Here is a 27,785-nt window from a genome sequence, read left to right as displayed (position 1 = left end):
TGAGATGTGATGGGAATAATAAAGAAAAGGGACTACCTACTTGGATAGAGTGACATCAGGTGACCAGGACCCAGAGGCCAGAGGCAGTGGGGTAGGCAGGGTTCTCAGGGGGCTCTCAAGGTTGCACTCCTGGTGTACACCCCTGTGTGATGCTGTCCCTTGGTCTGAAGAGAACACTGTGCTTCTCACAATGCAACCACAGAATATGACAAAGGTGAAGGGACTTTGGAGATGCAATTGCAGCCCCAAATCTGCAGACTTTGAGGTTATGAAAAGGAAGATTATCCTGTGTGGGCCTGTCTTATTCAGGTGACCCCCCTAAAGAAGTTCCAGGCTGGGCGTGGTGGTAACCCTAACCCTAACCCTGAGCCCAGCAAAGCCCTGCCTGGACTCCTATACATTGAGAAGAGAAATACATGCCACTTTCAACCACTCAATTTGTGGTCATTTGCTACACAGAATAGAAAACTCATACCGAGGGCAAGGAGGTAGCCAGGTGAAGAGAAAGTGGAAGGGCTTCCCAACAATGACAACCAGGTATAAAAGAGGAAAAGGCCAGAATGTTCTAGAAATTAGCAGAATTAGAATTAGAATCGTAGCTAGAAAGAGGAGGTTCCGGGGGGTGGGGGTGGTCACGCTGAGGCTAGAATGGTGGCCAGCAGCCAGGTTATTTTTCTGGCTCTGTGGAGAGCAAACTAAGGAAGGGGAAGGCTGGAATTGAGGAGACCCACCCTGGGGCCCATTCAGAAATGGAGGCTTAGTTAGTGGTAGAGGCAACAGGAAACAGAAGAACTGGTTCCATACAGCGAGCCCTGCAGACAGCCTGGACTCGGAGATTGAGAGAGAAAGGTGGAATCAAGATGAGCACCTGGGCGGGTGCGGTGGCTTCAAGCCTGTAATCCCAGCACTTTGGGAAAGCCGAGAGGGCGATCACGAGGTCAGAGATCGAGGACCATCCTGCTAACAAGTGAAACCCTGTCTCTACTAAAAAAATACAAAAAACCATAGCCGGCGAGTGTGGCGGGACCACCTGTATCCCACTACTCCGGAGGCTGAGGCAGGAGAATGGCGTAAACCCGGGAGGACGGAGCTTGCAGTGAGCTGAGATCCGGCCACTGCACTCCAGCCTGGGCGACAGAGCGAGACTCCGCTCAAAAAAAAAAAAAAAAAAAAAAAAAAAGATGACCCTGGAGGAACCAGGGGCCATTTGCCACGTCTGAGGAACAAACCAAGAACTTCATCTTAGGCAAGCTGTACTTGAGAAGCCATGGAATGCAAAGTACAAGCGGCTCCTAATACTGAACCAGAAGAGTTGTTTAGGCTGAAGAAGTAAACTATGGGGCATGGATCCACACACAGCCCTAACCCCAACCTTCAAAGAAACTCTCTCCGTTTCAGGTCCCTTAGGATCTCTGCATTTATCCCATCCTGATTCCCATATCTGTAGCCTCACTCTACTCTCCTTTTGATACTGTAAACATCTGAAGGCCAGGCATTGTTCCACACTCTCTTTTAGCCTTATAAAGTGTAGTACATAGCAGATGCTCAGTAAATATCTCCTAAATTGAACTGCCACATCAGTGATACAATTTTCAATATACTGTATATGCGTATGTATATAGATGTATATTGGTTGTATGTCTGTGTATTATCACTATAAATTTGCATGATGAAATGATATTATAAATGGAATAGAGGAAAAATAGTGGTTCCTATTTCCTTTTCTAGCAATGATACAATCTTAAAGGTAGATTAATGTCTAACTTTCCCATCGAAGTTCCTCAAGAACTGCAGATGTTTTGTGAAATATTTTTAGTTTTTGTTTGCTTTGCTTTAGTTTGGCTCTGGTACTGTTCACAGTTTCTTTTTTACCCCCATCTTCCTCAGTATTTGTTCCACTTTGGAGAAATATAAGCTGATAAATTTTTTGATCATCTGAACACACTTCATCCTAGCAATTATACACATATATGATCTTTTGTTGTTTAATATTCTACTAAGAAAGGTAATACTAGAAAATGTGCAAAAGAGGAAACATTTTTTCCATTCAGAAAAGATCTACAAGAAATACTAAGTTACAAAATACAATTTCAAGTGAAAAAATAAACAGAAATTTTCCTATTTTAAGATCTTCTCAAATACATCTACTTCAGATATTTTGCACTAGTGTAAACACATTTTAACACTTAAATTTCTGATGTACTCAGGTGAAAGAGAATCAGTGTCATAATTAAAAGCTTGTTTTCATTAAAGTGATTTTAATGTAAACAGTTCTTGCCTTTTTAAAAAATTACTTACATTGCAGTTCTGTGATGCAAAAAAAATCAGAAACATGTATTTGACAGTGAAGAAATGATTAAGTAACTTATGATACATCCAATAAGATCATCATGACATCATTAAAAGTCATGATTTTGAAGAATACTTTAAAACTTAGGAAAAGTCTATGATATATCAAGTGAAAAGTGTACAAACCTATAAAACATAATTCAAATATTGTAAAGCTATGTATATATGAGGTTCTACACTTACAGAAATGCATAAAAGAAAACTGAAACACATTATAAGAAAGTAGTAGCAGTGGTTATCGTTCGTGTTAGAATTATAGGTAATTTTAATTTTGCTACACATTTCTCCCCAAATGTTATTAAGTGGACAAAATATTATGTTTATTAAAAAGAAAAGCAAATATTCCTTTAAAACATGGCCCACTTTAGGCCGTTGGTTTCTTAATCTTACCCGACTCTTCTCTTTCTTGTGTTCTTGATGAATAGCTTGAACTCGAGCTGTCCATTTGCTTTCCTACAAAATAAAAGAATAATTTATGTACAACTGTAACAATGAGATCTATGTAATATGGAAGCTTCCTTTTTAGTGAATATCTATGAAACCCAACTATCTATCTGGTAAAATTTTAGCTAGTGAAATAGTTTGGCTCTCTGTCCCCACTCAAATCTCATGTGTTGGAGGATGGGCCTGGTGGGAGATGATTGAATCATGGGGGTGGACGTCCCCCTTGCTGTTCTCATGATAGTGAGTGAGTTCTCACAAGACCTGGTTTTTTAAAAGTGTGTAGCACTTCCCTCTTCGCTTTCTCTCTCCTGGCTCCACCATCTTAAAGGGCTTCCCCTTTGTCCTTCTGCCATGATTGTAAGTTTCCTAAGGCCTCCCCAGCCATGCCTCCTGTACAGCCTACGGAGCTGTGAGTCAATTAAACCTCTTTTCTTTATAAATTACCCAGTCTTAGGTGGTTCTTTGTAGCAGTGTGAGAACAGACTAATGCAGCTGGTATTTTTTAGAATATACACAGTCAAAAATACTTAAATATATTTGCATCTGGTTTTAATCTTATACCATAAGGCAGGGGTCAGCAAAAATTTTTGAGTAAGGAGCTAATAGTAAATATCATAGGCTCTGGGGGCCAAACAACTTGGTCACAACACAACACAATACAGCTGTGTCATCCCACAATTGGGACAACAGCCATGGATAAGATGTAAATGAACTAGCACTCATAAAATGTTACTGGGACATAGCCAGTAACACTTTATTTACAAAAGTAGGTGCTAGTTTGCCAACCTAAGAGGCCAAAAGGAAACACCAAGGTTTCTGAGGCCATGGGTCCTGAACTGACGACACAACTCACAGGACAGAAATAGAAGAAATTTAGGTGGGACCTTAGGATTTTAGAACCATGTCCTTCAGTTCATGAGCGACCAGCTGTAGTTTCCAGCCTGCTGGAAGCAGATGTCAACAGTTCAGTTCAGGACACAGCTCCTGGTTTCCTACCATATACCAGGCACCTCGCTGGATGGCCACTGGCAGGCTAAAAGAAGAATAAGAGACATGCCCTGCTCTGCATGGGAGGCAAGTAGACACAGCCATGGAGAATCCACATATAATGTGTATGTGATCAGGTCCCACTTAGGGACTACAGAAATGCTATAGCCTAGAGGCTCAGGAGAACTTTCTGACAGTGGTACCTGCCCCCCTGGCTGAATACTAAAGAATGAGTAAAAGACAGGTCCCGAAAACTGGGAGCTGCAGGACAGGCAGGAAGGCAGCCAGAACTGAGGAAGAAGACAGAAGGCCATGTTCTCAGAGGCATGGGCTGCTGGGCCACTGGAGTGCCAGGAAAGAGAAGAACAGAGAAAGATGTCCCAGGGACCAGAACCCAAAGGACCCTGCGAGCTGGTGGGAAGTCCAGAATAAGGGTCACTGAAGGACTTCAGACAGGATAGGGACATGGTCAGCCTGACTGCAGTGGAGCAGGCAGATTTGGGTTGGGGAGGAAAGAGGTGAGCACTGAAGCAAGAAGCAGTGATCCCTATTTCCAAAGTCCACTTACCTTTTTTAGAATGACCCAGGCTTTTAAAAAAATCCTGAATTCATAAGCTCTCATCTCTATTTTCTTCCTAGTTTAAAAAAATTGTTCCCCTAAACTGCTGTGACCAAAATAGCCATGATGAAGATTGTGCTGATTACAGAAGTTCACTTCCAAATAAAAGTGATTGTCTCATAAATCTAAGAGATCATCAGTTGGCCAGTTAGCTCTGTGTGTGTGTGTATACATATATATGTGTGTATATATATACGTGTATGTGTGCATGTGTATATATACACACACGTATATATATGTATACACACACACATACACACACACACACACACACATACACACACACACACACACACATATATTTTGTTTGAGACTGTCACTCTTGTTGCCCAGGCTGGAGTGCAATGCTGTGATCTCAGCTCACTGCAACCTCTGCCTCCTGGGTTCAAGCAATTCTCCTGCCTCAGCCCTCCAAGTAGCTGGGATTACAGGCATCTGCCACCACGTCCAGCTAATTAAGCCAAGGTGGGTGGATCACCTGAGGTCAGGAAACCAGCCTGGCCAATCTGGTGAAACTCCATTTCTACTAAAAATACAATTAGCACTATATTTAAGCTCTAAAACTAAATCTGGTGCTTCAATATGCCCTTCTACACCTTTTGAAATTGAAAGCTACATCTGAAAGATGAAAAATGAATAGCTAGGTTATACTAACCGATTCCAATGGATTTTATGGAGAGAAGAAACAAAACAGTTTTGCCAGCTGTTGTGTATGCTATTCGCCAACAGCAAGCGTGTAACAAACACCTCTTATGACTTAGGCATGTTGTAGGAGAAAAATAAGAGCTAGTCACCTTCATGGTTACTCAAAAGACACACACTTTTTCTGCAGATGACACTCACTGTAAATTACTTCGCTAAGAAAAAGGAAGGCATCCACTGCAGCTGTCACCCACTTGCACGTACCTGACTATCAAGAAGCTGCATGACATTATGGAAATCCTGGGGATATGGAGAACGGTCTTCTTTAAACTCGTGTGCATCTTTTAATGTGCCTATGTTGGACTTGATCTGCATATTGGACTTCTGGATTTCTGACAGTTGCTATAAGATAAAATTCAAGCTCAGTACTACAGTTAGACTTTTATAAGACTGAAACGGAGAATAAAATCAGGGAGCACGTAGCTGTGTTTTAAATCTGACTGCCCTCTTGGATGCTCCTGGATGCTCTTGGAAGCTTCTCCCACTTCTGCTTCCCTGTGGTTTTACTGGTTTGTTTCTACTGCTTGCTGGTCTTCCTATCAGAATATGTACAGGGTGAAAAAAGGGGAAGGAAAATCTAACTTTCTAATCTTAAATGAGTCTTTTTTTTTTTTTTGAGACAGGGTCTCATTCTGTTGCCCAGGCTAGAGTTGCAGTGATATGATCATGGCTCACTGCAGCCTCAACCCCTGGGTTCAAGCAATCCTTCCACCTCAGCCCCCCAGGTAGCTGGGACTACAGGCGTGCACCATCACACCTGGCTAATTTTTGTATTTTTTTTCTAGAGACAGGGTTTTGCCATGTTGCCCAGGCTGGTCTCAAACTCCTGGGCTCACACAACAATCTGCCTACCTCAGTCTCCCAAAGTGCTGGGATTACAGGTGTGAGCCATCAGGCCCAGCTAGGGCTTAAAATTTTTTATGGGCACTTAATAGGTGCCAGAAACAGAAGAACTGAATGCACCTGGTTCTTCAGCTAGTTTAGTGAGAGGCCAACACTGTCCAGGGACCATATCAGTAAATCCATTAGAGACATAACGTTTTAATTTTACCCTTTTCTTTTGATGTTATTCCCAATGTTACTCGTGGCGAAAACTCTCAGAAAACCACAGAAGGTAACATGTTAACTTCAAAACAAAAGGATGGGGAGCGCACTTCTCCTCTCCTCAGTGTAGGCTGCTCATAGTGACTTCATTTCAGAAAGGACAGCAGAGAAAGGAGGAGAAAAGAGAAATTCTTCAGTGGATAAACCTGACAAACACTACCTCAGCCAGGTAGCCAAGCTCAATGGCAACAGTTATAAATCATGGAGATTCATAACACAAGGTCTCAGACAAAACATTCAACTATACTGCTCCTGCACAAAAATGCCACCAACAGCACGTAAATTACCAAACATGGCTGTGTTTCAATAAAATTTCACTCATGACACTGAAATGTGAACTTTAATGAAATTTTCCTGTGTCACAAAATAGCCTTCTTTTTTTCCCAACGTTTTAAAAATGTAAAAACTGGCTGGGCACAGTGGCTCACACATGTAATCCCAACACTTTGGGAGGCCCAAGTGGAAGGATCACTTGAGGTCAGGAGTTTGAGACCATCCTGGCCAACATGGTGAAATAGTCTCTACCAAAAATACAAAAATTAGCTGGGTGTGGTGGCATGTGCCTGTAACCCCAGCTACTCAGGAGGCTGAGGCACGAGACTCACTTTAACCCACGAGGCAGAGGTTGCAGTGAGCCAAGATTGTGCCGCTATCCTCCAGACTGGGTGACAGAGACTCTTTCTCGAAAAAAATAAAAAGTAAAAATGTAAAAACTATTCTTATGTCACAGGCCATTCAAAAGCAGGTGGTATGCTGGACTTGGTTCATGGGCCATCGTTCACCAAACCTCATGCTAGAGTTTAAAGAGTTTTAGGAAAGCCCTCAGGTGAATTTCAAAATCTCTATTTTGTTTATAAAACTTGTTGGCCCCTAGAGGGAGCTCAAGGACCTTTGCTCAGCTCCCTTCCTTTCTACCTTTTCCCCAAAGAAAAGTCATGTCAAATCTAACCAGAGAGCTTAGAATTCTTGGCAGGAGGACACTGATTGATTGCCTGCTTTCTAAAGAAGCAGCTCAGGTATCATCTATGCATGAGGCCAGGGCTGTATGGACCAGGGCTGTTCCCATAAGGGAGAGGGGCTCATTTAGCCATAACTTGCTTGCTTTAGAGATCCTACCCGGGGCCTGGGTTGAGGAGCCAGCCTGGCAAAGGTTCTTAGTCTTTCTGGGTCTGCTTTCTTCCATTCCCACTGGACAGTGGAAAGTTCCAAAACTCAGGGAGGAGTTTACAGTTCAAGGCTAACCTAACCAGATAAGAAAAGAGGGACCTTCATAGAAGAGGGTCATCTATATCTCACCACAGGTGTTCTGCACTGGAGTTTAAGGCCAAAGCTCCCACTCTCAGCAAAACACCTCTGACTCACTCTGTCGCCTCTATGCCTCCCTCAAGACTCTTGGGGAGAAGAATGTCTGCACCAGGGTACCGTAAAGTAACTGCTGGATCCCCTGGCCTTAATGCCATCCCAACACCACCTTTCAAGGCAATCAATACCATAAGAACTTCTAGGTTTAATACTTACATATTCTAATGCTGAATTCTTTGAAGTTAATTCTTTAAATTCCTTCATAAGCATTTCCTTGACTTTTTCCATTTCATCAACTAGTTTCTCCTTTTCTTCTTCTTTCCACCTATCAAATAACTTCAAAAAGTCTTCCTCTTTTGTTTTTTGCATTTCATATTCCTGAAATTATTTTAATACACAGCTTTAAAAGTTCTGGTCTGAAGAAAATAAGCAATATTTAAAATAAAAGTTCATAGCATCACTTCAAAAATGTTAGCTAGTATTGCTTATTCCAGTTAGGCTTGTAATAACATTTCCTATCATGGCAGGTCTGTGCACAATGATTTTTCTAAACTAAAGGCAGCACACAGAATCCTCTTGTCCTTACATCCCTTAAAATAACAACAGAGAGGCCCAAGGTCTCCAGCTTTTTCTGTTCTCTGAACTTCTATAAAAGTCATACCATAATATATAAAATGTAAACATGCTTTAAAGAAAACATACATTGAGCAATAAAAGAACATTTCTTGACACCATAACAATTTGGGTAGTGTAACTCCATCCCACCCCCAGAAAATACAAATTCAGATTAATAGGAGCTAGATTCAAGGTCAGCACTTGATTTCTCAATGACCTTCAGGGTTTTTAAAATCTAAATTGAGAACTTGAACAACACTATATGCCAACTAGCCCCAACACACATATACAGAACTCTGTACCCAACAACAGCAGAATATGCATTCTTCTTCAGTGCACATGGAATATTCACCAGGAAGACCTTTTTTAGTCCATAAAGTGTTTCCCAGATTTAAAAAGATCAAAATCATGTAAAGAATCTTCTCTGATCACAATAGAATAAAGCCAGAAATCAGTAACAGAAGGGAACTGGAAAATTAGCAAATACGTGGAAATTAACACGCTTTTAAACAAACAATGGGTTAAAGAAAAACTCACTAGGGAAATTGGAAGATACTGTGAGGTTAATGAAAATGAAAACATAACATACCAAAATTCATGAGATGCAGCCAAATCAGTGCTCAGAAAGAAATTTATAGCTGTAAGAGCCTACATTTAAAAAGAAGAAAGGGCCAGGTGTGATGACTACGCCTGTAATCCCAACACTTTGGGAGGCCACGGTGGGAGGATCACTTGATCTCAGGAGTTTGAGACCATCCTCGGAAACATTGTGAGACCTCATCTCTACCAAAAATTAAAAAAAAAAAAAAAAATTAGCCAGGTATTGTGGTATGTGCCTGTAACCCCAGCTACTTAGGAGGCTGTGGTAGGAGGACCACTTGGAACTGGGAGGTCAAGGCTGCATTAAGCTGTGATTGTGCCACTCACTCCAGCCTGGGCAACAGAGAGATATTCTATCTCCAAAAAACAAATATAGAAGAAGAAGAAAAATATTAAATAAATAACCTAGCTAGAAAAAGATGAGCAAACCAAACTCAAAGGCAGCAGAAAGAAAAAAATTATGAAAATTAGAGCAAAGATAAAGCAAAGAACAGGAAAGAGAGAGAATAGATGAAGCCAAAATTTGGTTCTTTGCAAAGATCAACAAAACTGACAAATTTTTAGCTACTCTGACTAAGAAATGAAAGTGAGGACATGACTACCAATCTTAGAGAAATTAAAAGGATTGTAAGAGAATATAATGAACAACTTGTACACCAATAAACTGGATAATCTAGGTGAAATGGACAAATTCCTATATAAATTACCAGACTGACCCAAGACAAAGGAAATTTCAATAGACTTTCAATAAATAAAGAGATAGAGTTAGTAATCAACAAACTCCTGAAAAAGAAAAGTCCAAGACCAGATGGCTTTACTGGTGAATTCTACCAGCTATTTAAAGAAAATAGAATACACAAGAAACTACTAAAGTAATAAACAAATTCAGCAAAGTTGCAGAGTACAAGGTCGACATGCAAAAAGCAGTTATATTTCTACATACCAGCAATGAACAATCCAAGAAAGAAATTAAGAAAACAATTCCATTTATAATAGCATCCCAAAGAATAAAATACCTAGAAATAAATGTAACCTAAAAGGTGAAAGACTTGTACACTGAAAATTGTCAAACTTTGTTGTAAAAATTGAAGAACACCTAAATAAATGGAAAGACATCCCATGTTCATGGATAGGTAGATTTAATATGGCTAAAATGGCAATACTCTCCTAAGCAATCAAGAGATTCAATGTAATCCCATTTCAATAACCTTATTTGCAGAAATGGAAAAGCCAATCCTCAATTTCATATGAAACTGTAAGAGGCCACAAATAACCAAAACAATATTGAAAAGAAAACAAAGTTGGAAGATGCACACATCAATTTCAAAGTCTACTACAAAGCTACAGTAATCAAAGTTGTGTGATATTGGCATAAAGACAGATATACAGACTAGTGGAATGGAATTGAGAATCCAGAGATAAACCCAAACATCTAGGGTCAACTGATTTTCAACAAGGCTGTTAAAAACATTCAATGAAAAAAGAATAGCACTGGGACAACTGGATAAACCACTTGCAAAAGTATAAAGTTGGGCCCCTCTCTCAATCTATATGCAAAAATTAACTCAAAATGGATCAGTGACCTAAATATAAGAGCTAAAGTGATGAAACTATTAGAGTATATAAAGAACTCATATAGCTCAACAAAAAAGGCGAACAATTTAATTAAAAAAAAATGGGCAAAGGACTTGAATAGACATTTCTCCAAATAAGATGTATACAAACAGACAATAAGCATGAAGAGATGTTCAATATAATGGCTGTTAAGGAAATACAAATCAAAACTCGATGAGATACCACTTCCCACCCCCCCAATAGGATGGCTTTAATTAAGAAAACAGAAAAGTATAACAAGTATTAGTGAGGATGTGGAGAAATATGAACATTACTGGTGAAAATGTAAAATGGTACAGCTACTGTGGAAGACAGTTTGGTGGTTCCTGAGAAAGTTAAACCTAAAACTACCATATGACTCAGCAATTCCACTCCTAAGTATATAATCAAGAAAAATGAAAACATATGTCCACATAGAAACTGCCACATGAATGTTTATAGTAGCATTATTCATTGGAGCCAAAAGGTGAAAATGAACCAAATGTCCACCAATGGATGACTGGATAAACAAATTACGTATACATACATACATACAATGGAATACTAGTCAGCAAGACAGAATGAAGTACTGATACATGTTACAACTTAGATGAACCTCAAAACATTATGCTAACTGAAAAAAGACAGACACAAAAGGTCACACATAACTTTTTTTTTTTTTTCAGATAGGGTCTCATTCTGTAGCCAAATGGGGTGCAGTGATGTGAACACAGCGCACTGCAGCCTTGACTTCCTGGACTCAAGCCATCTTCCTCCCTCCTCAGCCTCCTGAGTAGCTGGGACCACAAGCACATGCCACCACACTCAACTAATTTTTTCATTTTTTGTAGAGACAGAGTCTCACCATGTTGCACAGACTGGTCTTGAACTCCTGGACTCGAGTAATCCTCCTGTCTTGGCCTCCCAAAATACTGGGATTACAGTTGTGAGCCACTACACCTGGTCTACATATTTTTTTAAAGATATATACCAAATAGGAAAATTCATAGACATAAAGATTCGTGGTTACCAGGGGATGAGGGTAGTAGGAGTGATTATTTAACGGGTATGGGTTATTTTTCTGGGGTGTTGAGAGTTTTGAAACTAGAGAAATGGTGGTTGCACAATATTGCGAATACACTAAATGCTACTGCATGGTACACTGTAAAATGATTGCCTAAAAGAGATGTTGGTACACCCTTGTTCATAGCACCATCAGTCATAATAGTTAAGAAGTGGAAGCAACCCAAGTGTCCAACAACAGATGAACGAATAAGCAAAATATGGTACATACATACATATACCATCAACTATTATTCAGCCTGAAAAAGGAAGGAAGTGCTGACACACACTGCAACATAGATAAACCTTGAGGATATTATGAGTAAAATAAGCCCATGATGACAAAAAGACAAATACTCTACACTTCTATTCATATGAGGTATCTAGAGCAGGCAAAATCACAGAGAGGGAAAGTAGCTGGAAGGAGGTGGGAGGGGAGCACTGTTGTTTAATGGGTAGTTCCAGTTTTTCAATATAAAACAGTTCTGGAGATTGGCCATATAACAATGTGAATACACTCAACACTACTGAACTGTACTAAAAAATAGTTAAAATGATAAATTTTACATTATAGGTATATTATAGTTTAAAAAAAGTGAGCCCATGTGGAAGACAGAGGGCTCTGTCAATGATTCTGTGAAATGACTGCTGTTTTCCCTAGAAAGTCACACTTCCTGTCCCCATGGGGGTAACAAGGAAGAACTGTCACACCAACAGTGACAAGGAAATAAACACTCTTTGATGGCCTTACTCTCTCCATTAGGTACATCAAGGTCAACCCTCTGTTGGATCAATAATGGCATACGTGGTACCCACGGTGTACCCACAGTGACCCACAGAAGTCAGAACTCAATGAATCATGGGCCTCTTTCCTCTTGGGCCCTTCATCAACCCGAGTATCTCTGAACAAGTCATTCCAAGCACCAAACGGCCTGACACATGGGTAACACAGATGAGAAAAAAGAGAAAAGGAAACAGATCGGAAGCATGAGGGAGACTCAACCCTCTGTTGGTGGCCTTGAGTATGGAGGAAGAGGGTCAGGAGCCCAGGAGTATGGGGAGCCTCACAAGGAAATTAGGAGCAGCCCTCCCTCAATGGACAGCCTGGAAGAAAGTGTAGACCTCTGGCCTACACCTGCCAGGAACTGAACTCTGCCAGCAACCAAATAAGCAAGAAATATTCTGTTCTAAAAGGCACATGGTCCTCTTGACACCTTGACTTTAGCCCAGTGAGATATGAGAAGTGTCAGACTTCTGTTTTAAGCAAAATTTTAGAAAGTTAATTGTGTGTTATATGAATTCCACCTCAATTTTCTAAAAGGCTTTTGAAAAACAGAGAAATATATTTCCAGTGATGTGTTTTGTAGTAAGATACTACTATGGCAATAAAAAATGCAATCATCTTGTCAAGTGCTACAAACTCTTAAGTATCCTCTGTTTATTAGAGTCCATGGCATAATTTAATTACATACAGTTAATTGTAATTAAAATACCACAGAATTCTTCCTGGTACCTTGGAGAATCTGACCGCACTGGCACGGTGTGCAGCTTCTAGATCAGACCTGGTGAGCTGCAGCTCTTCCTTCAATACGACGATCTCACTCTGGAGCTTCTCAATCTGTGCATTTTTCTGATACTCTGTTGCAACAGAAAATCGTGTTAAAACACCATCTCTTACCAAATGTACCTGGAAACTTATGGGGTACAGTCCTGTTGGTAACACAAAGGAAACTGTTCTCTTACTTGGGATACGATTATTTGTTTCATGCCACATAAGCCCATTTTTGCTCTTTAAAGTTTATTTGGAGCCCAGTGTATTTTGGGGCACCGAATTATTTTTTAGCAGATTCTTTCAGTCACTGTGTTGAGGTTGGATTATCCTACAGAGACACATGAGAGCCCTGTTCAGGGAGCAATAATGGTAACAAGGAATAATACAGGGTGCTTTGACCCAGTGGCACTCTGGGCTTTTCTTAGAGGTGCCTGTCTCAATCACAGAAGGCAAGCAACAGCTTCCTCTGCAGGCACCACCATACCGAAATCTCTGTGGTCACCATCCTTTAGGTGCCCGCTGAACTCTCCTGAGGACCCCATCAGTGCTAATACAAGCAGAGGACTAGGGGGACATTCAAAATGCAAACTTGGGCCATAGCCTATCAACTGGGGTAGAAGTGAGGTACTGAAAAGTTGTAAAAGGAAGCAACAAGTGAAAGGAAGAATATTTATGTACATGTACTTACATGCAGATGTACACATGACTGAATGGATGTACATGTGTCTGTGAGTGTAGACATGAAAGGTATGGAAACCAAAGTAGAAAGTCAGAATCTCAAAGATGACCTGAAGAAATAATACTCGTTTCAGAGTCTGAAACCCTCTCTGAAACGAGTATGAGTTAGAATAAGATACTGAAACAGAAGAGAAAGAAGGTCAGTTTCACACTGAAGAATGGTACATTAAAATAGTTCATCTTTCCAAAATATTGCTAAATTTTATCAGTGATTCAGGACTTATTAATGAGAGTATTATGCTGTTATTTTTGTTTCTACAAAGCTTAGCTATTTCCTAAGTAATCTATTTAACTGAAATGGGCAGGAATGGAAATAGCCTAGCCCACAATGGAGGGAAAGGCAGGTATTGAGTATATAAGCCAAGTACCGATGTCTAGATACTGAGAACATTTAAGATCAGAATGAGGTCGGGCACGGTGGCTCACGCTGTAATCCCAGCCCTTTGGTAGGCCAAGGGGGATGGATTACTTGAGGTCAGGAGTTCGACACCAGCCTGGGCAACATAGCAAAACCCCATCTCTACTAAGGAAAAAAAAAAAAAAAAAAAAACTAGCCAGGCGTGGTGGTGGGTGCCTGTAGTCCCAGCTACTTGGGAGGCTGAGGCAAGAGAATCACTTGAACCCAAGAGGAAGAAGTTGCAGTGAACCAAGATGGCACCACTGCACTCCAGCCTGGGCAACAGGGGGAGATTACATCTACAAAAAAAAAAGAAAAAAAAGATCAAGATAAGAATTTCTGTGGGTTACTGTGGCAATCCGCAGGAAGCTTTGATCTGCCCATGGAGAAAGAGCCCTTACATTCTTTGCTTTTGAGAATACTTCAGCGGTAGAAAACCTGGCTCCTTGGTAAGCCCCAGAGTCCCCTCCCCTCTCTTGCATCTTCATTTTTCATACCATCTGTATTGTCGGTGGTACACGCCCAAACTCATCTTAGTATCTCCCACATCAAATGAAACAAAAATTGTTCCTGGGTCTCACATTTCTGTCCAGATGAAGCCTCATATCTCTGCTTTCCTTCCCAGTGAGTGTTATTGAAACCAATGTCTGGATACAGTAGGATCACTCCCTCACGATTCTCAGCTCAGCTCAGGGGAATCAGACTTTTGTCCCCACCTGTCTACTGAAGCTGCTGTGCCAGGGTCACCGACAACCGTCTTGACAACAGCAGTCCATTGTTAGTCTTTATCTTACTCTGTACCTCAGGAGCACTTGATAGGACTGACCGCTGCCTCCTCTGTGAAATAGTTTTCCCTTGGTTTCCATGGCAACACACTCCCCAGGTTTCCCTCCAGCTTTGATAGAGACTATTCCTCACTCTCTGCTGATGCTCTTTCTGAGCTCCTAGCATTGGGAAGACCTTGGGGCTGGCCTCACCGCCTTCTCTTCTCTATCTAGGTGACCTCAGCACCTGGAGCAGAGCAGCTCTACTCCAGTGATTCCCAGATTTAAATCTCCAGCCTGGGTCTCCACCTCAAGCTGTAGCCCTCCAGTACCCCCACCTGCATGTCTGTTGCACATGTGATGTAAATGCACCCATGGCAAATACAAACTCTCATCCCTCTTCCTCCTTGAAACTACCTCCCGGCCCTGGCCCTCCATCACAGGAAACATCACCACCATTCACCCAAACATGGAGGACAGAAACCCAGGGTCCTCTGTAGCTTCTGGGTTCACAGCTTATCTGTTACATCTTGACCTGCCAACCTCCCTGGGAACAAAGCTGGTCCAGGGCCCCGTCTCTCTCACCTGGGCTGCGATTGCAGCCTCCTCCCCTCACTCATCCACTGCTTCCACTGTCACTCCAACAGTCTAGTGTCTATCCACAGCTAGAAGGGTCATGCTAAGGTACACATTAATTAGATCATGCCCCTCCCCTACATAAAATCCTCCAGTGGTTCTGCCTTGTGCATATAAAAACTCCACATTCCAGCCCACACCTTCACAGCCTCCTGTGATCAGGCTCCCAGCACTCCAGCCTCACCACACACCATCTCCTCGCCTATTCTACTCCACTCCACCAGCCCTTCTGTTCCTCAAACACATCATCCCGGCACACCTCATGCCCTTACAGTCAGTGTTCCCTTGGCCTGTGACACACTTTTCCCAGAGTTTCACTCCGCCTGGAGTCACTCTCTACCCCACCGTCCTGCGCTATGATCTTTTGCCACCATTTGAGAAGAATTACTCATTTATCTGTTGAATTACTCATTTATCTGTTCAAATGTGTCTCCTCAACCCCCTTTAGAATGTAAAACTCGAGAGAGAGTGGGGCTTCTCTGCTCAGCTTGTAGCTGTATCTCCAGCACCTAGTGCACTGTATGCACCTCCTGAGGGCTCCATATTTACTTACTGAATTGACAGGGACTGTGATGGGAAATGCACTGGACCAAGTCTCATTGCCAAAAGAAAAAGGGAGCAGGAAGAAAAGAGCTTTGAAACAGAACTCATTACTCACCAAAATGAGAATTTTCTTCAGTGTGGCGGCGTTGAATGTGACTTTGTAGAAAAGCTTGGTTCATAAAGGCCTTGTCACAAAAATGGCACTGAAAAGAAGAGAGCAACAAATCCAAGTGTCTGTAACCACTGTCGTCCCACTTAACTGCAATTAAAATTCAGGTACCTGGCCAGGCGCGGTGGCTCACACCTGTAACCCCAGCACTTTGGGAGGCCAAGGCAGGCAGATCACCTGAGGTTAGGAGTTTGAGACCAGCTGGCCAACATGGTGAAACCCCATCTCCACAAAAAAATGCAAAATTAGGTATAGTGGCGTGTGCCTGTAGTCCCAGTTACTAGAGAGACTGACAGGGAAGAGAATCACTTGAACCCGAGAGGCAGAGGCTGCAGTGAGCTGAGATTGCACCACTGCACTCCAGCCTGGGCAACAGAGCGAGACTCCATCTTAAAAAAAAAAAAAAAATTCAGGTACCTGAAGCACTACCTTTTGGGCACTTTCTTGCTGAAAGATACCATCCTGGCAAGAGATGCTGAAAGCATGACTAAAAAGAGAGATATGAAACCAGGCTGGGTGAAGTGGCTCATGCATATAATCCCAGCACTTAGGAGACTGAAGGCAGTTGGGGGGTCACTTGAGCCAGGAGTTCAAGACCAGCCTGGGCAACATGGCAAGAGCACATCTCTACAAAAAGTAAAAATATAAGTAAATAAATAAAAATAAAACCAGGGCATTCCTCCCAAACTGAACACAAGACAGTGAAAACCACCTCTTGACAGATTAAGGAGTTCTTCTGCTGCTTTCTGGAGCCTCTGATGCCGCTCTTGTTAGACTGACAGCTTCTACTCTATCAACAACAACCTGCCCCTGCCACTGCAGCCACACCAGCCTTCTTTCTGTCCTGCAGGCATGCCAATCTCAGAGCCTTTGCATTCACTGTTGCCCCTGCCTGATCTTATCCAGACTCTCCTTCCATGGCTGGCACCTTCTCCTGACATTCCAGATGTCATTCATCAAGCATCTTCCACGCTGGGGATGATGGCATGTCCTCAACAAGGTCCTCCTTCAAGATCCTCCTGCCTGTCACAGTCTCTGTCATACCACATAGTCTTATTTTCATCCTCATACATCTCACTGGCTAATATTTTCATGTTTATGTACTTCACTTGTTTATTGTCTCCAGCTCAGTCCCTCTAGGTTCTAGAATGTAGCCTTCTGAGGGCAGGGCCTCTAATTTATCTATAGCTTTATCCCCAGAGCACAGCCTTAATACATGAACAAACAAAAGCTTGGAAGTATAACCTATTAAAATAAATTTTCTGAGAAAAAAGAAGTCAATTCCTCATATACCTCTGTTTTTCTACTTTAACACTGATTCAAATTTTAAGCAAAAATCCCACTTGTTTCATCTATATCCTCACTCCTGGATTACTCTGAAGTAAATCCTGGATATTATATATTTCATTTGTAAATATTTCAGAATGTATCTCTAAAAGGAAGATAGGACTTTAACACAAATCATAACACCATTATTCCACCTTATAAAATATAAAAATTAAATCCTTTCAAAAAAACAAATATTCAACAAATATTCAACTATTTGGATAATTTTAATTTTGTTAATTTGATGATTTTTCCCTAATACTTCACATATTGTCATAGAAAAAATATTCGGTTTGTTTTGGAATAATTATTAATAACTGGATCCAAATAAGGCCCTATCCCTATCCTGTAACTGATGGTTACGTCTCTTAACACTCTTTTAGTCTATAGGTTTCTCCTCTACCTTTTTTTTCCTTGCTATTCTTTTGCTGAAGAGGCTGAAGCTTGTCCTGCAGAGTTTCTATTTGGATTTTGCTGTTTTCATGCCCATTGTGTCACTGAACATGTTCTTTGGTTCACCATGCTGCCTTACTCTTAATCAGTGTAACTGCATCCAGACTTCAGGCTTTGGTTTCTAAAACTAACATTCTGTATATTTCCTTTTTTTTTTCTTTTTTTTTTAAGTGTCTCCCTCTGTTACCCAGGCTAGAGTACAATGGCACAATCATGGCTCACTGCAGCTTTAACCTCCCAAGTTCAAGAGATTCTCCTGCCACAGCCTCCTGAGTAGCTGAGATTACAGATGCCTGTCACCACTCCCAGCTAATTTTTGTATTTTTAGTAGAGATGGAGTTTCACCATGTTGGCCAGGCTGGTCACGAACTCTCAACCTCAAATGATCCACCCACCTTGGCCTCCCAAAGTGCTGGAATTACAGGCGTGAGCCACGGTGCCCGATCATATTCTGGTACATTTCTTGGTATTGCATCTCAGAGAATCCTTAAAGCATCTCTTCAACCTCCTGGGCTCATGACAGCTTTGGTTCACCTATAGAACTTTGGGGACCCCTCACATCGGCTCTGATGTAAGTCATCTAGGCTCTCGGGCTGTGTACAGCACTGGAGAAAGGAAAGGAAGAGGAAGCCATGCCTCCCTCTCTCCCCACCCCACCCCACCCCAGTGTTCACATATTGCCACAAGGTGTTCTAACGATCCTGTTCCTAACAGACAGAGACCATCCAGCCTTCAAACTGCAATACGGCCACTCTATCAGGGCAAGTAGAATGCTTCAGTAGGGCTGCCCATGTAAGTGTAAGATGAGAGAAATGCACCGTGATGATGGAGAAGATGCAAACACACCACCCTGTCAAAGGGAGGAGGGGAAAAAAGGAGGTAGGGAGGGAGGGAGGGAAAAACATGGCATGCAAAGATAAAGCTTACTGTAATATATTTTCTATTACAGTATAGATTTACATACTGTATATATATAGAAGTTATATATAATTTATAACTTCTATAAATTAAGGAAGGAATCTAAAGATGCTCTTCACAATCTATTCACACCACAGAACATAAGAGTAGCATACATTCTATAAAATGATATGATTTTTTAAAAAACCAGAATGAGTTGAAAAAGAAAGATTAAATACAAAAAAAAAAAAGAGTTGAAACATCATTGCAGAACAAATAAATAAGAAAAAGCAAGGAATAGGGCCAGGTGCAGTGGCTCATGCCCGTAATGCCAGCACTTCGGGAGGCCAAGGTGGGTAGATCACCTGAGATCAGGAGTTCGAGACCAGCCTGGCCAACATGGTGAAACCCTGTCTCTACTAAAAATACAGAAATTAGCCAGGTGTGGTAGCACACACCTGTGATCCCAGCCACTCGGGAGGCTGAGGCCAGAGAATTGCTTGAACCTGGGAGGCAGAAGTTGCAGTAAGACAAGATTGCGCCACTGCACTCGGGCCAGGGTGACAAAATGAGACCTTGACTCAAAAAAAAAAAAAAAAAAAAAAAAAAAAGCAAGGAATAAAAGAGACACTGTTGAAAACTGAATTGCTCACTAAAGGAAAGGCTGAGATAATTTACCACAGTGAATGCAGATTAGAAGGAAAGGATTAACGCAATGAGAAAGAAACCAAAGAGTATGGAGCACTGACGGACAAAACCAATACTACATACAGGTAACTGGTTTCCCAGAAGTAGAGAAGCTAAAAATGAAAAAAAATTTAAAGACTGAATACAAGCGAGTTTCCCTGAAGTGCAGTGAAAGCTGAATCTGCAGATTAAGAGTTCACCAGGTTGCAGGGAAAACTGATACAGAACACTCAACACCAAGACATACCCTAGAAAGTTACTAGGCTTCAAGCAGAAAGAAAGGACTCTTCAGTCATGCAGGCAGAAAAAGCAAGTCACTCACAAGAAGAAAAGCTTTAAGCCACCCTCAGACTTCTCACAGCAACATTTACTGCCAGAAGACAAAGGAATCACATCTAAAAAGTTCAGAGGGAAAGTGTAACTAAGAATATTCTTCATCCAATATGTCTTTCAAACTTGACAGAGTTGAAGAAATGCAGCACTCTTCGGCCTACTGGGTAAGAAAAATCATTTTGACAATCTTATGAGTTAAGAGATAATTCAAAATGAGAAACTCAAGAATGGAGATGTTGAGGTGAAAGGACTTTGAATGAGCACATAAATATAAAACCAATGAAAAAAAACAAGTTAAGACATTATGGTTGGGTAAGAGAATGTGAATGTTACCAACCTGGATAGTGTAACTCTAGAAACGGGAGAGAAGCCCTGATTCTCACTGTGACTGTGTTTGCAGATGCAGCCTTTAATGAGATAATTAAGGTTAAGGTTACATGAGGTCATAAGGCGGGGTTGGGGAGGGTGTGAGGTGGAGAAGGGGCAAATCTTTTTAGGGTAAATATGGCACAGTGGCTCACACCTGTAGTCCCAGCTACTCGCAAGGCTGAGGCATAAGGAACATTTGAGCCTAGGAGTTCAAGGCCAGCCTGGGCACGTAGCAAGACCCCTTCACTTTAAAAAAAGAAAAAGAGAGAGAGACATCAACGATCTCTCTCTCTCTCTCTCTCTCTCTCTCTCTCCAAACACAGAAAAGGCCATGTGATGAGGACATAGCAAGAAGGTGGCTGTTTACAAGCCAGGAAGACAGGCCTCACCAGGAACCATCCCTACTGATATCTTGATCTTGATCTTTGACTTCCAGCCTCCAGAACTGTGGGAAAATACATTTCTGTGTTTAAACCATCTAACCTGTGTGATTTTTACGGCAGCCTTGGCAGATTAGTACAGATCTATAAGTATAATATCATTTATAGACAATTTTCAAACTTAAAACACTGTCTTATGAATACATATGTTCATAAAATATTTTACACGTTCATAAACATAAATAGGAAGGATATAGTCAAACAAAGATTTCCTCTAGGAATGGAGGAAGGGAAAATTATTTCTAGGATGTTTAAAACTCTTTAAACATTTGCTATCTTGGAAATATAGCAAAATGCTACCCTGAATTAAATCTTTTTTTTTTTTTTTTTTTTTTGTTGGGGTTTTGCTCTTTTCCCCCGGGTGGGGGGGAAGGGGGGGATCCCAGCTCACTGCAACCTCCACCTCCTGGGTTTAAGTGATTTTCCAGCTTCCGCCTCCCAAGTAGCTGGGATTACAGGTGCACACCACCATGCCTGGCTAATTTTTGTATTTTTAGTAGAGATGGAGTTTCACCATGTTGGCCAGGCTTGTCTTAAACTCCTGACCTCAGGTGATCTGCCCGGTATTTGTCCCAAAGTGCTGGGATTACAGGCGTGAGCCACTGCGCCTAGCCTAACCTGAGTTAAATCTAAGAGGTGGGTATATGGTGTGTCTTACATTAGTCTATACACTTTTTGTATGTTTATAATATTTTAATACTAATTTTATTTGAAAATCAATGAGGTTTTCTTTTAAAATCTCCCATATATGGGTATTCACTACATTGTCATTTTAATTTTCTGTGTTTTAATTTTTTTTAATAAAATATTGAGGAAAAAGACCTTACACATTGCCATCACTACTCCCCTTATACACAACACACACACACACACACACACACACACACCCCCCATGGGGGAAAAACCCATTAGGGTGCATGCATGTGTGTTTCTGTCTGTGTGTCTGTGTGTTCAAGCCTCCAAGAACAGGCATCTTTAATTTTTTTTGTCTCAGCTACTCAGTTCTTATGATTTCTTAAAGCAAAGGGAATGGAGACAGCGTGAAGTGGTATGAGAATGAGAATGAGACCACAATTTCTCAAAGGTAAAACTGATAATGCAGTGGACCCAATCATTGTGTCAGAACAAGGAGTCCAGCCTTTGGATTTTCTGTATAAGATAAGAAAGAAAAACTCACATGATAGCAGTCATATGATTGTTCACATTTTGTAATAAGTCAGGTTTGTTATTTGTCATGTCACAAAACGTTTTTCCCTCATTACCAGGTATTAGCTAAAACGGTAACTAAATGCCAAGCACTGCTCTAAGCACAGTCCATGCACTAAGTCATTCAACCCCCATTAACAACTGCTATATGGTAGGTACAATTAATATTCCCATTTCACAGAGTAGAAACTGAGGCACAGGGAGGTTGAGCAACTTGCCAAGGTCTGGTAGCTGAAAAAGTAGTAGGTGTCACTTATTTGATAAATTGAGTCATTACCTTTTAATTGTTACTTATCATTCACATTTGAAAATCTTCTCTTAGGCCGGGTGTGGCGGCTCACATCTGTAATCCCAGCACTTTGGGAGGCTGAGGCAGGTGGATCACTTGAGGTCAGGAGTTCGAGACCAGCCTGGCCAACACGGTGAAACCTTGTCTCTACTAAAAATACAAACATCAGCCAGGCGTAATGGTGCACACCTGTAGCCCCAGCTACTTGGGAAGCTGAGGTGGGAGAATCGCTTGAACCTGGGAGACCGAGGCTGCAGTGAACCGAGATCGCGCCCCTGCACTCCAGCCTGGGCAACAGAGTGAGATTCCATCTCAAGAGAGAAAGAAAGAAAATCTTCTCTTATAACAGCTATTTCTATAGTAACCCCCCAAAAAGAAAAAAAAGTTTATAAACATACAATTTCTGTATGTTAGAGGTTTTAACATTTCACTAGATAGCTGCTAAAGCTGGAGTATAATAAACCTTTAAAAAATGTTTAAATATAATCCATTCTATTTGTTGCACAAGAAAAAGACCACCTTAGCACTATTTGAAAATATTTACTTTTTAAGCAGCATTTATGAAATAAGCAATTAGCAACGCCCAGTGTCATTTGAAGATTATACCTCAGGGTTGTCTACCCAAGACCAAACACTAAGTCCTTCTAATAATATTAACTGTTCCCTTTTGTTTGTTTGTTTGTTTGATATGGCGTCTCAATCTGTTGCCAGGCTGGAGTGCAGTGGCACAATCTTGGCTCACTGCAACCTCCGCCTCCTGGGTTTAAGCGATTCTCCTGTCTCAGCCTCCCAAGTAGCTGGGACTACAGGCACATACCACTATGCCCAGCTAATTTTTGTATTTTTAGTAGACATGGAGTTTCACCATGTTGGCCAGGATGGTCTCGGGTCTCAATCTCCTGACCTCGTGATCCGCCCGCCTCAGCCTCCCAAAGTGCTGGGATTACAGGCGTGAGCCACCACACCCCGCCACTGTTCCCCTATCTTAAGAACACTCAACGCTCCTACTGGGTCAGTTCTGAGCAATATTAACTGCACCATTTTCTCTGCCCTGCACCCAGTTCTCTCCAGCATTCATGCATTGGCTCCACTATTACTAACTCCAGTGAGGCCTTTTAAGCCATAGTTAGCCAAAAGGACTAGAAAGTAAGGGCATGACATCAATCTTGTTAATCTGTTGCTTACTTCAATATCTTTCTCAATCATTGTTTACACCTGCATTTCCTCCAACTAGTCAATTAAAAAAATACATTAGTTTATGTTATACTCAAAAATTGCAATATTTATCTTGGACTCAATGTCTAACCCAAAACAGTAGAAGATTAAGAACAGAAGATAAAAATATTTTATTCTTTAAATACTGTTATGTAAGTGAATGTCCTTGTTCTTAGACAATATACACATCAAAATATTTAGGATCTGCAACTCACTGTGAAATGGTTCAAAAGTAATAACAATATGTATACAGAAATAGAGGAACTGTGGCAAATGTTAATAATGGGGGAATCTGGGTGAAGGGCATATGAAAATTCTTTACAGTCTCCTGGCAACTTTTCTGTCAGTTTGAAAATATTTTAAAATTTATAAAATGAGAAAAGACCCTACAAATTTAAACATTCTGCATTGTTTGGGGACTGACTTCAACAGCAATTTGTATATGGTTTTTTCATGATTAGGTTGATTCAGAGGAGGAAAGTGTTTCAACAACCAGCATTTAGATAACTTTCATAAAGCACCACAGACGACATTTATTGTTTAATTATTAATCCTCTGATCGTCTGCAGAAGGTAATAAACCATGACATTTGCTGGTTAAAATTACTGTTTTTGCTTAAATAGACTGTGTCTTATGATATACAATATAAATCTTTAAGAAGAAAGAGTGGTGATACAGGACAGGCCTATCAAATGGGAACTGAGTTGTTTACTGGATTATGAATTGTGCTCACACACAGCTGCCCACCTGGTAATAGTTGGCTTTGGCCTCAATCATCAGCTGCTGGGTGGAGATCATCTTCTTCCTGCGTTTGCACTCTTCCTTGAGCATCTTGATCTCCCCCGCCTGCTTGGTGAGCAGCTTCTTGCTCTGCTCGCCTTCGCAGTGGCTCAGGCGCAGCCGCTCCTCCAGGGTGTGCAGCTGAGAGGTGAGGAACTCTTGTGAGTGCAGCAAGTACTCGATGGTGAACTGCGCCAGACGGATGAGCTTCAGCAGCACCGGGTCCACCCCCGACTGACAGTGTGGGCACTTCTCGTCCTCCAGCTTGCAGAAGGTGATGTTCATGATGTTCTCCTGCAGGGTCAGCACGTCCACGGCCCCCGCCACCTTGTCCACGTCGATGGCACTCAGGCGCCGCCAGTCCACACTCTCCAGCCGCGGCCTGAACTGGAAGAAGGGCTGGGGCCCCGAAGCCGCGCTGGGGGTCACAAAGGCCATGGAGGCCGCGCCCGCGGCGGCGGCCACAGCGACGTCGGGCCCCTCTGGGCCGCTGGTGAGCGGGTAGTAGACATGCTTCTGGAAGGGCTGCGGGGGGCACAAAGAGAGCGCGGCGGGAGGCGGGGATGGGGGGCGGGCAGGCTGGGGAGTTGGGGTCCGGGGAAGCCCCGGTCCTCCCCAGCCCCGCGTCCCCGTCGGGGGCGCCCCGGCCTCCCGCCTCTTACCATACTTGAAAGCCAATCCGCTGCCTCAGCTTGCATAGGAGGAGCCGGGCGATCTCTACCCAGCCTGGGCCGCCTTCCGGGCCGCCGCCGCCACAGCCCTCAGGAGCGGGAGAAGGCCGGGTTCCTTGCTTCCGCGGCGGCGGCGGCCTAAGGTCTGGGTGTCCAGGACGTTGCTATGGCAGCCCCCAGGTCCGGACCTGGAGCAAAGGGCGCGTCCGCCCGCGCGCGCTCAGCGTGCACCCAGAACCCTGCCGGACCAGAGAAGACCTCTTGGACGAGCCCAAGTGGACACAGCCGTTCACCCGAAGAGGGTACGTCCTGGGTGCCGGCTCCCCAGGGCGCCACCCTCCCTGGCCTTTGGGGCTGGACACTCCATGTCCCTAAGGCAGGCGTGGGGAGCCACATCCCTGGGAACCTTTGGTCTTAACTGCCATCCCTTGGTTATTTATTCACTGTAGCCCTGGCCTTAGGCTTTGATATTAGATATACCTAATCATTCCATCATTAATAGGAAAAAAAAAGTATCTATTCATCTTTATCTTTTACACACGATTTAGAAACATTAAGCAATAAAAATATATACAATTAAATGTGATAGAGGAGGACTCGTTGCAAAAGGGCATCAGGAAGCTTTTGGCATAACAGAAATGTTTTTCATTTTGATTGAGGTGTTGATTATCCAGCAATATACACTTGACCAAATTCACCGAATTGTATCCTTAAAATTAAGGGTGGGTTTTTATTATATCTCAGTAAAGTTGTTTTTTAAATGAAATGTAGTTAATCATATTTGATGGCAGGCTTTCTAGATTTCTGACACCCAAGTTGCTTTTTAAATGGAATCTTTCTTTCTTTGTAGGTCAGCAGCCTAAATATAACATTTTGATAAAAAGTACAAACCAAAGAACTCCCCAAAATATGTAATACTTCACCCGCCTTTCCAAAAGGATACATTCTCAAAATGCTGAAGGTAGAAACAGATGGAGGGGGATTTTAGCCCTCGGCTTTACCAACAAGCTTTACAGGGCCATTGTATTTACCTGACAAACTTGGATCGGGGCTGCATTCTGGGTTTTGGAGAGGCTAAAATATTTCTAGCAGCAACCTGTAGACTTCAGGCCTCTCATTTGTTCAGGTCTTCTGGGGGCCTTCAGTGGTTACTACAGAGATCAATAAGCTGAGGAAAAGCCAGACATTCCCCAATCCACCGGGAAATTCCTGCTTGGACCAGACATCAGGAATTTTTTTTCTTTCCTAACATCCAAATATGTGAACAGAAGAAAGGAAAATACAATTCAGAGTAACTGGAAGCAAAGTTGTAATATCAAATATATTTAGCACTTTCAAGATATTGTTAACTAGAAATTAACCCATGCAAAAACATCCAGGAAATAAAACACACACTTCATATGGTTTCAAATAAACCATACGTCCAAGTATTTTTTAATTGGCCTTTAGAAAATAAAAGAACGATTCCTGCAATCAGGCATAAAAAGCGCTAAAGACATAATTAGTTTCAAAGTTTGATTCTGTCATTTACTTGCTGCCTGATCTAGAACAAATTGTCAGCCCTAAGACTCAGCTTCCCCCATCTATTTAAGAGCATCAAGACACCGACCTGGCAGATCTGTAGACTCTAGGCTCCATCCACTGGGCAGCAGGATCAGCGGGAACAAGAGCTGTGGTCTCTCTTGCTCAAGTATATATCCCTAGCACCTAGCAGAGGACAGGCACGGAGAAGGCATTCAGAATTTGCTGAATAGACACGTGAATGAAGAACGATCAAATGACTTGGGCACTTAGTTAAGGAAACATCAGCTCCTGGCCCCTTATCCCTTTTATTTTTGCTGCCCCTGGCCTGTTAGAAGGATTAACCCATGATTTGGGCCAAGGGCTTCGGAGATGAACGTGCGGGTGGCCCACGCGCCCCCGCTGAGATCTGGGCGCACAGATCCGCTGGCCCGAGGCGCCTATCTCCGTTGGCCGCCACATTCCATCGTGGGGAGCCGTGCGGTTGGCCACCCCTTCCCCCTTGCGTGGATCTCGGTCACAAGATGGCCGGAACAGGAAAGAAGGGGCACGCTTTCCCGTTCCCTCCCTCCCCCATCCCGGGCAGGGCCCCCAGCCTCTCGCGGCGCCTCAGGTCCCAGGCGCATGGCACCGCCGGGCAGCCGAATGGGTAGGCAAAGGCCGAGAGACGCGGGTTCTGGGGGAACCTCGGCGCCCTTTCTTGGAAGGCAAACAGGCAGTGGGGGCTCCGGCGGCTGCGCCAGCTGGATCTGCAGCAGCTCGGCTCGCAGCCGGGAGAGGCAGGAGGGCCGGCTTCGCGGTTATCGGGATACCCGGTCCTCCACCGGCTCCTGCGGGCGTCTGGAGCATCCCCGGTCTCGGCTCACCCCAGCTGCGCGCTCCAGGGCGGGTGCCGGGCGCTGCAGGCAGGCGGGGGCGACACAGGGGACCCAGACCCCAGGGTCGCTGCTGACGCGGGCAGGGCCCGCGGAGGCCGAGGAACAGCAGACCGGAGAGAGGCGGGCCGGCTCCTTCTTGCAGGGCGCAGGATGAAACGTGTCTCGTCTGGGCAAGTTGTGGCGAGGCGGGTCGCCTGGCGCCGCTCCAGGGCCTTCCAGACCCCGGACCACTGACGACTCGGGATCCCCCACCCCCCTCCCGCCCCCTCCCCTCCGCGATCTCCCTTCGGCCTCTTCCCTCGGTGTCCCGGCTCCTCTGGCAGCTGGGCGGGACTGCGCGCGTCTAGACTGCAGCGCTAAAATGCGCTTGGCCAATCCGGCAGCTGGCGCAGACACGTGGTGCGGGGGTGCGCCCTGTTGCTGGCGCAGGATGCTCACCCTAAGAAGGCTTTTCAAAGAGAAACCAGATTCGCTCCTACCCGGTGGTTGGNCTCCCGCCCCTCCCCTCCGCGATCTCCCTTCGGCCTCTTCCCTCGGTGTCCCG

At 43.1% G+C, this 27,785-nt stretch overlaps 1 protein-coding gene across 2 annotated transcripts in view; it reads right to left on the bottom strand.

Annotated features, from left to right (window-relative positions):
• DZIP1 (DAZ interacting zinc finger protein 1) overlaps nucleotides 1-27,556 on the bottom strand; it is a 68,438-nt gene extending 40,882 nt beyond the window's left edge. The window contains exons 1-10 of one of the 2 annotated variants that reach the window (XM_017859213.1): nucleotides 27,230-27,556; nucleotides 26,452-26,549; nucleotides 25,874-26,087; nucleotides 24,834-25,081; nucleotides 24,139-24,696; nucleotides 16,123-16,210; nucleotides 12,891-13,015; nucleotides 7,724-7,885; nucleotides 5,306-5,443; nucleotides 2,740-2,802 (exon numbers count right to left, since the gene is read on the bottom strand). In XM_017859213.1, coding sequence (XP_017714702.1) covers nucleotides 2,740-2,802; nucleotides 5,306-5,443; nucleotides 7,724-7,885; nucleotides 12,891-13,015; nucleotides 16,123-16,210; nucleotides 24,139-24,696; nucleotides 24,834-24,869 — 1,170 coding nt within the window. In that variant the 5' untranslated portion in view covers nucleotides 24,870-25,081; nucleotides 25,874-26,087; nucleotides 26,452-26,549; nucleotides 27,230-27,556. The remainder of the gene's footprint in view (nucleotides 1-2,739; nucleotides 2,803-5,305; nucleotides 5,444-7,723; nucleotides 7,886-12,890; nucleotides 13,016-16,122; nucleotides 16,211-24,138; nucleotides 24,697-24,833; nucleotides 25,082-25,873; nucleotides 26,088-26,451; nucleotides 26,550-27,229) is intronic. The other variant, XM_017859212.1, reaches the window with a different exon arrangement.
• Nucleotides 27,557-27,785: the final 229 nt, after the last annotated feature.

Source organism: Rhinopithecus bieti, unplaced genomic scaffold, assembly GCF_001698545.2.
Source record: "Rhinopithecus bieti isolate Rb0 unplaced genomic scaffold, ASM169854v2 scaffold_46235, whole genome shotgun sequence".
Classification (NCBI taxonomy): domain Eukaryota; kingdom Metazoa; phylum Chordata; class Mammalia; order Primates; family Cercopithecidae; genus Rhinopithecus; species Rhinopithecus bieti.
This window is presented reverse-complemented; position numbering and strand designations above follow the sequence as displayed.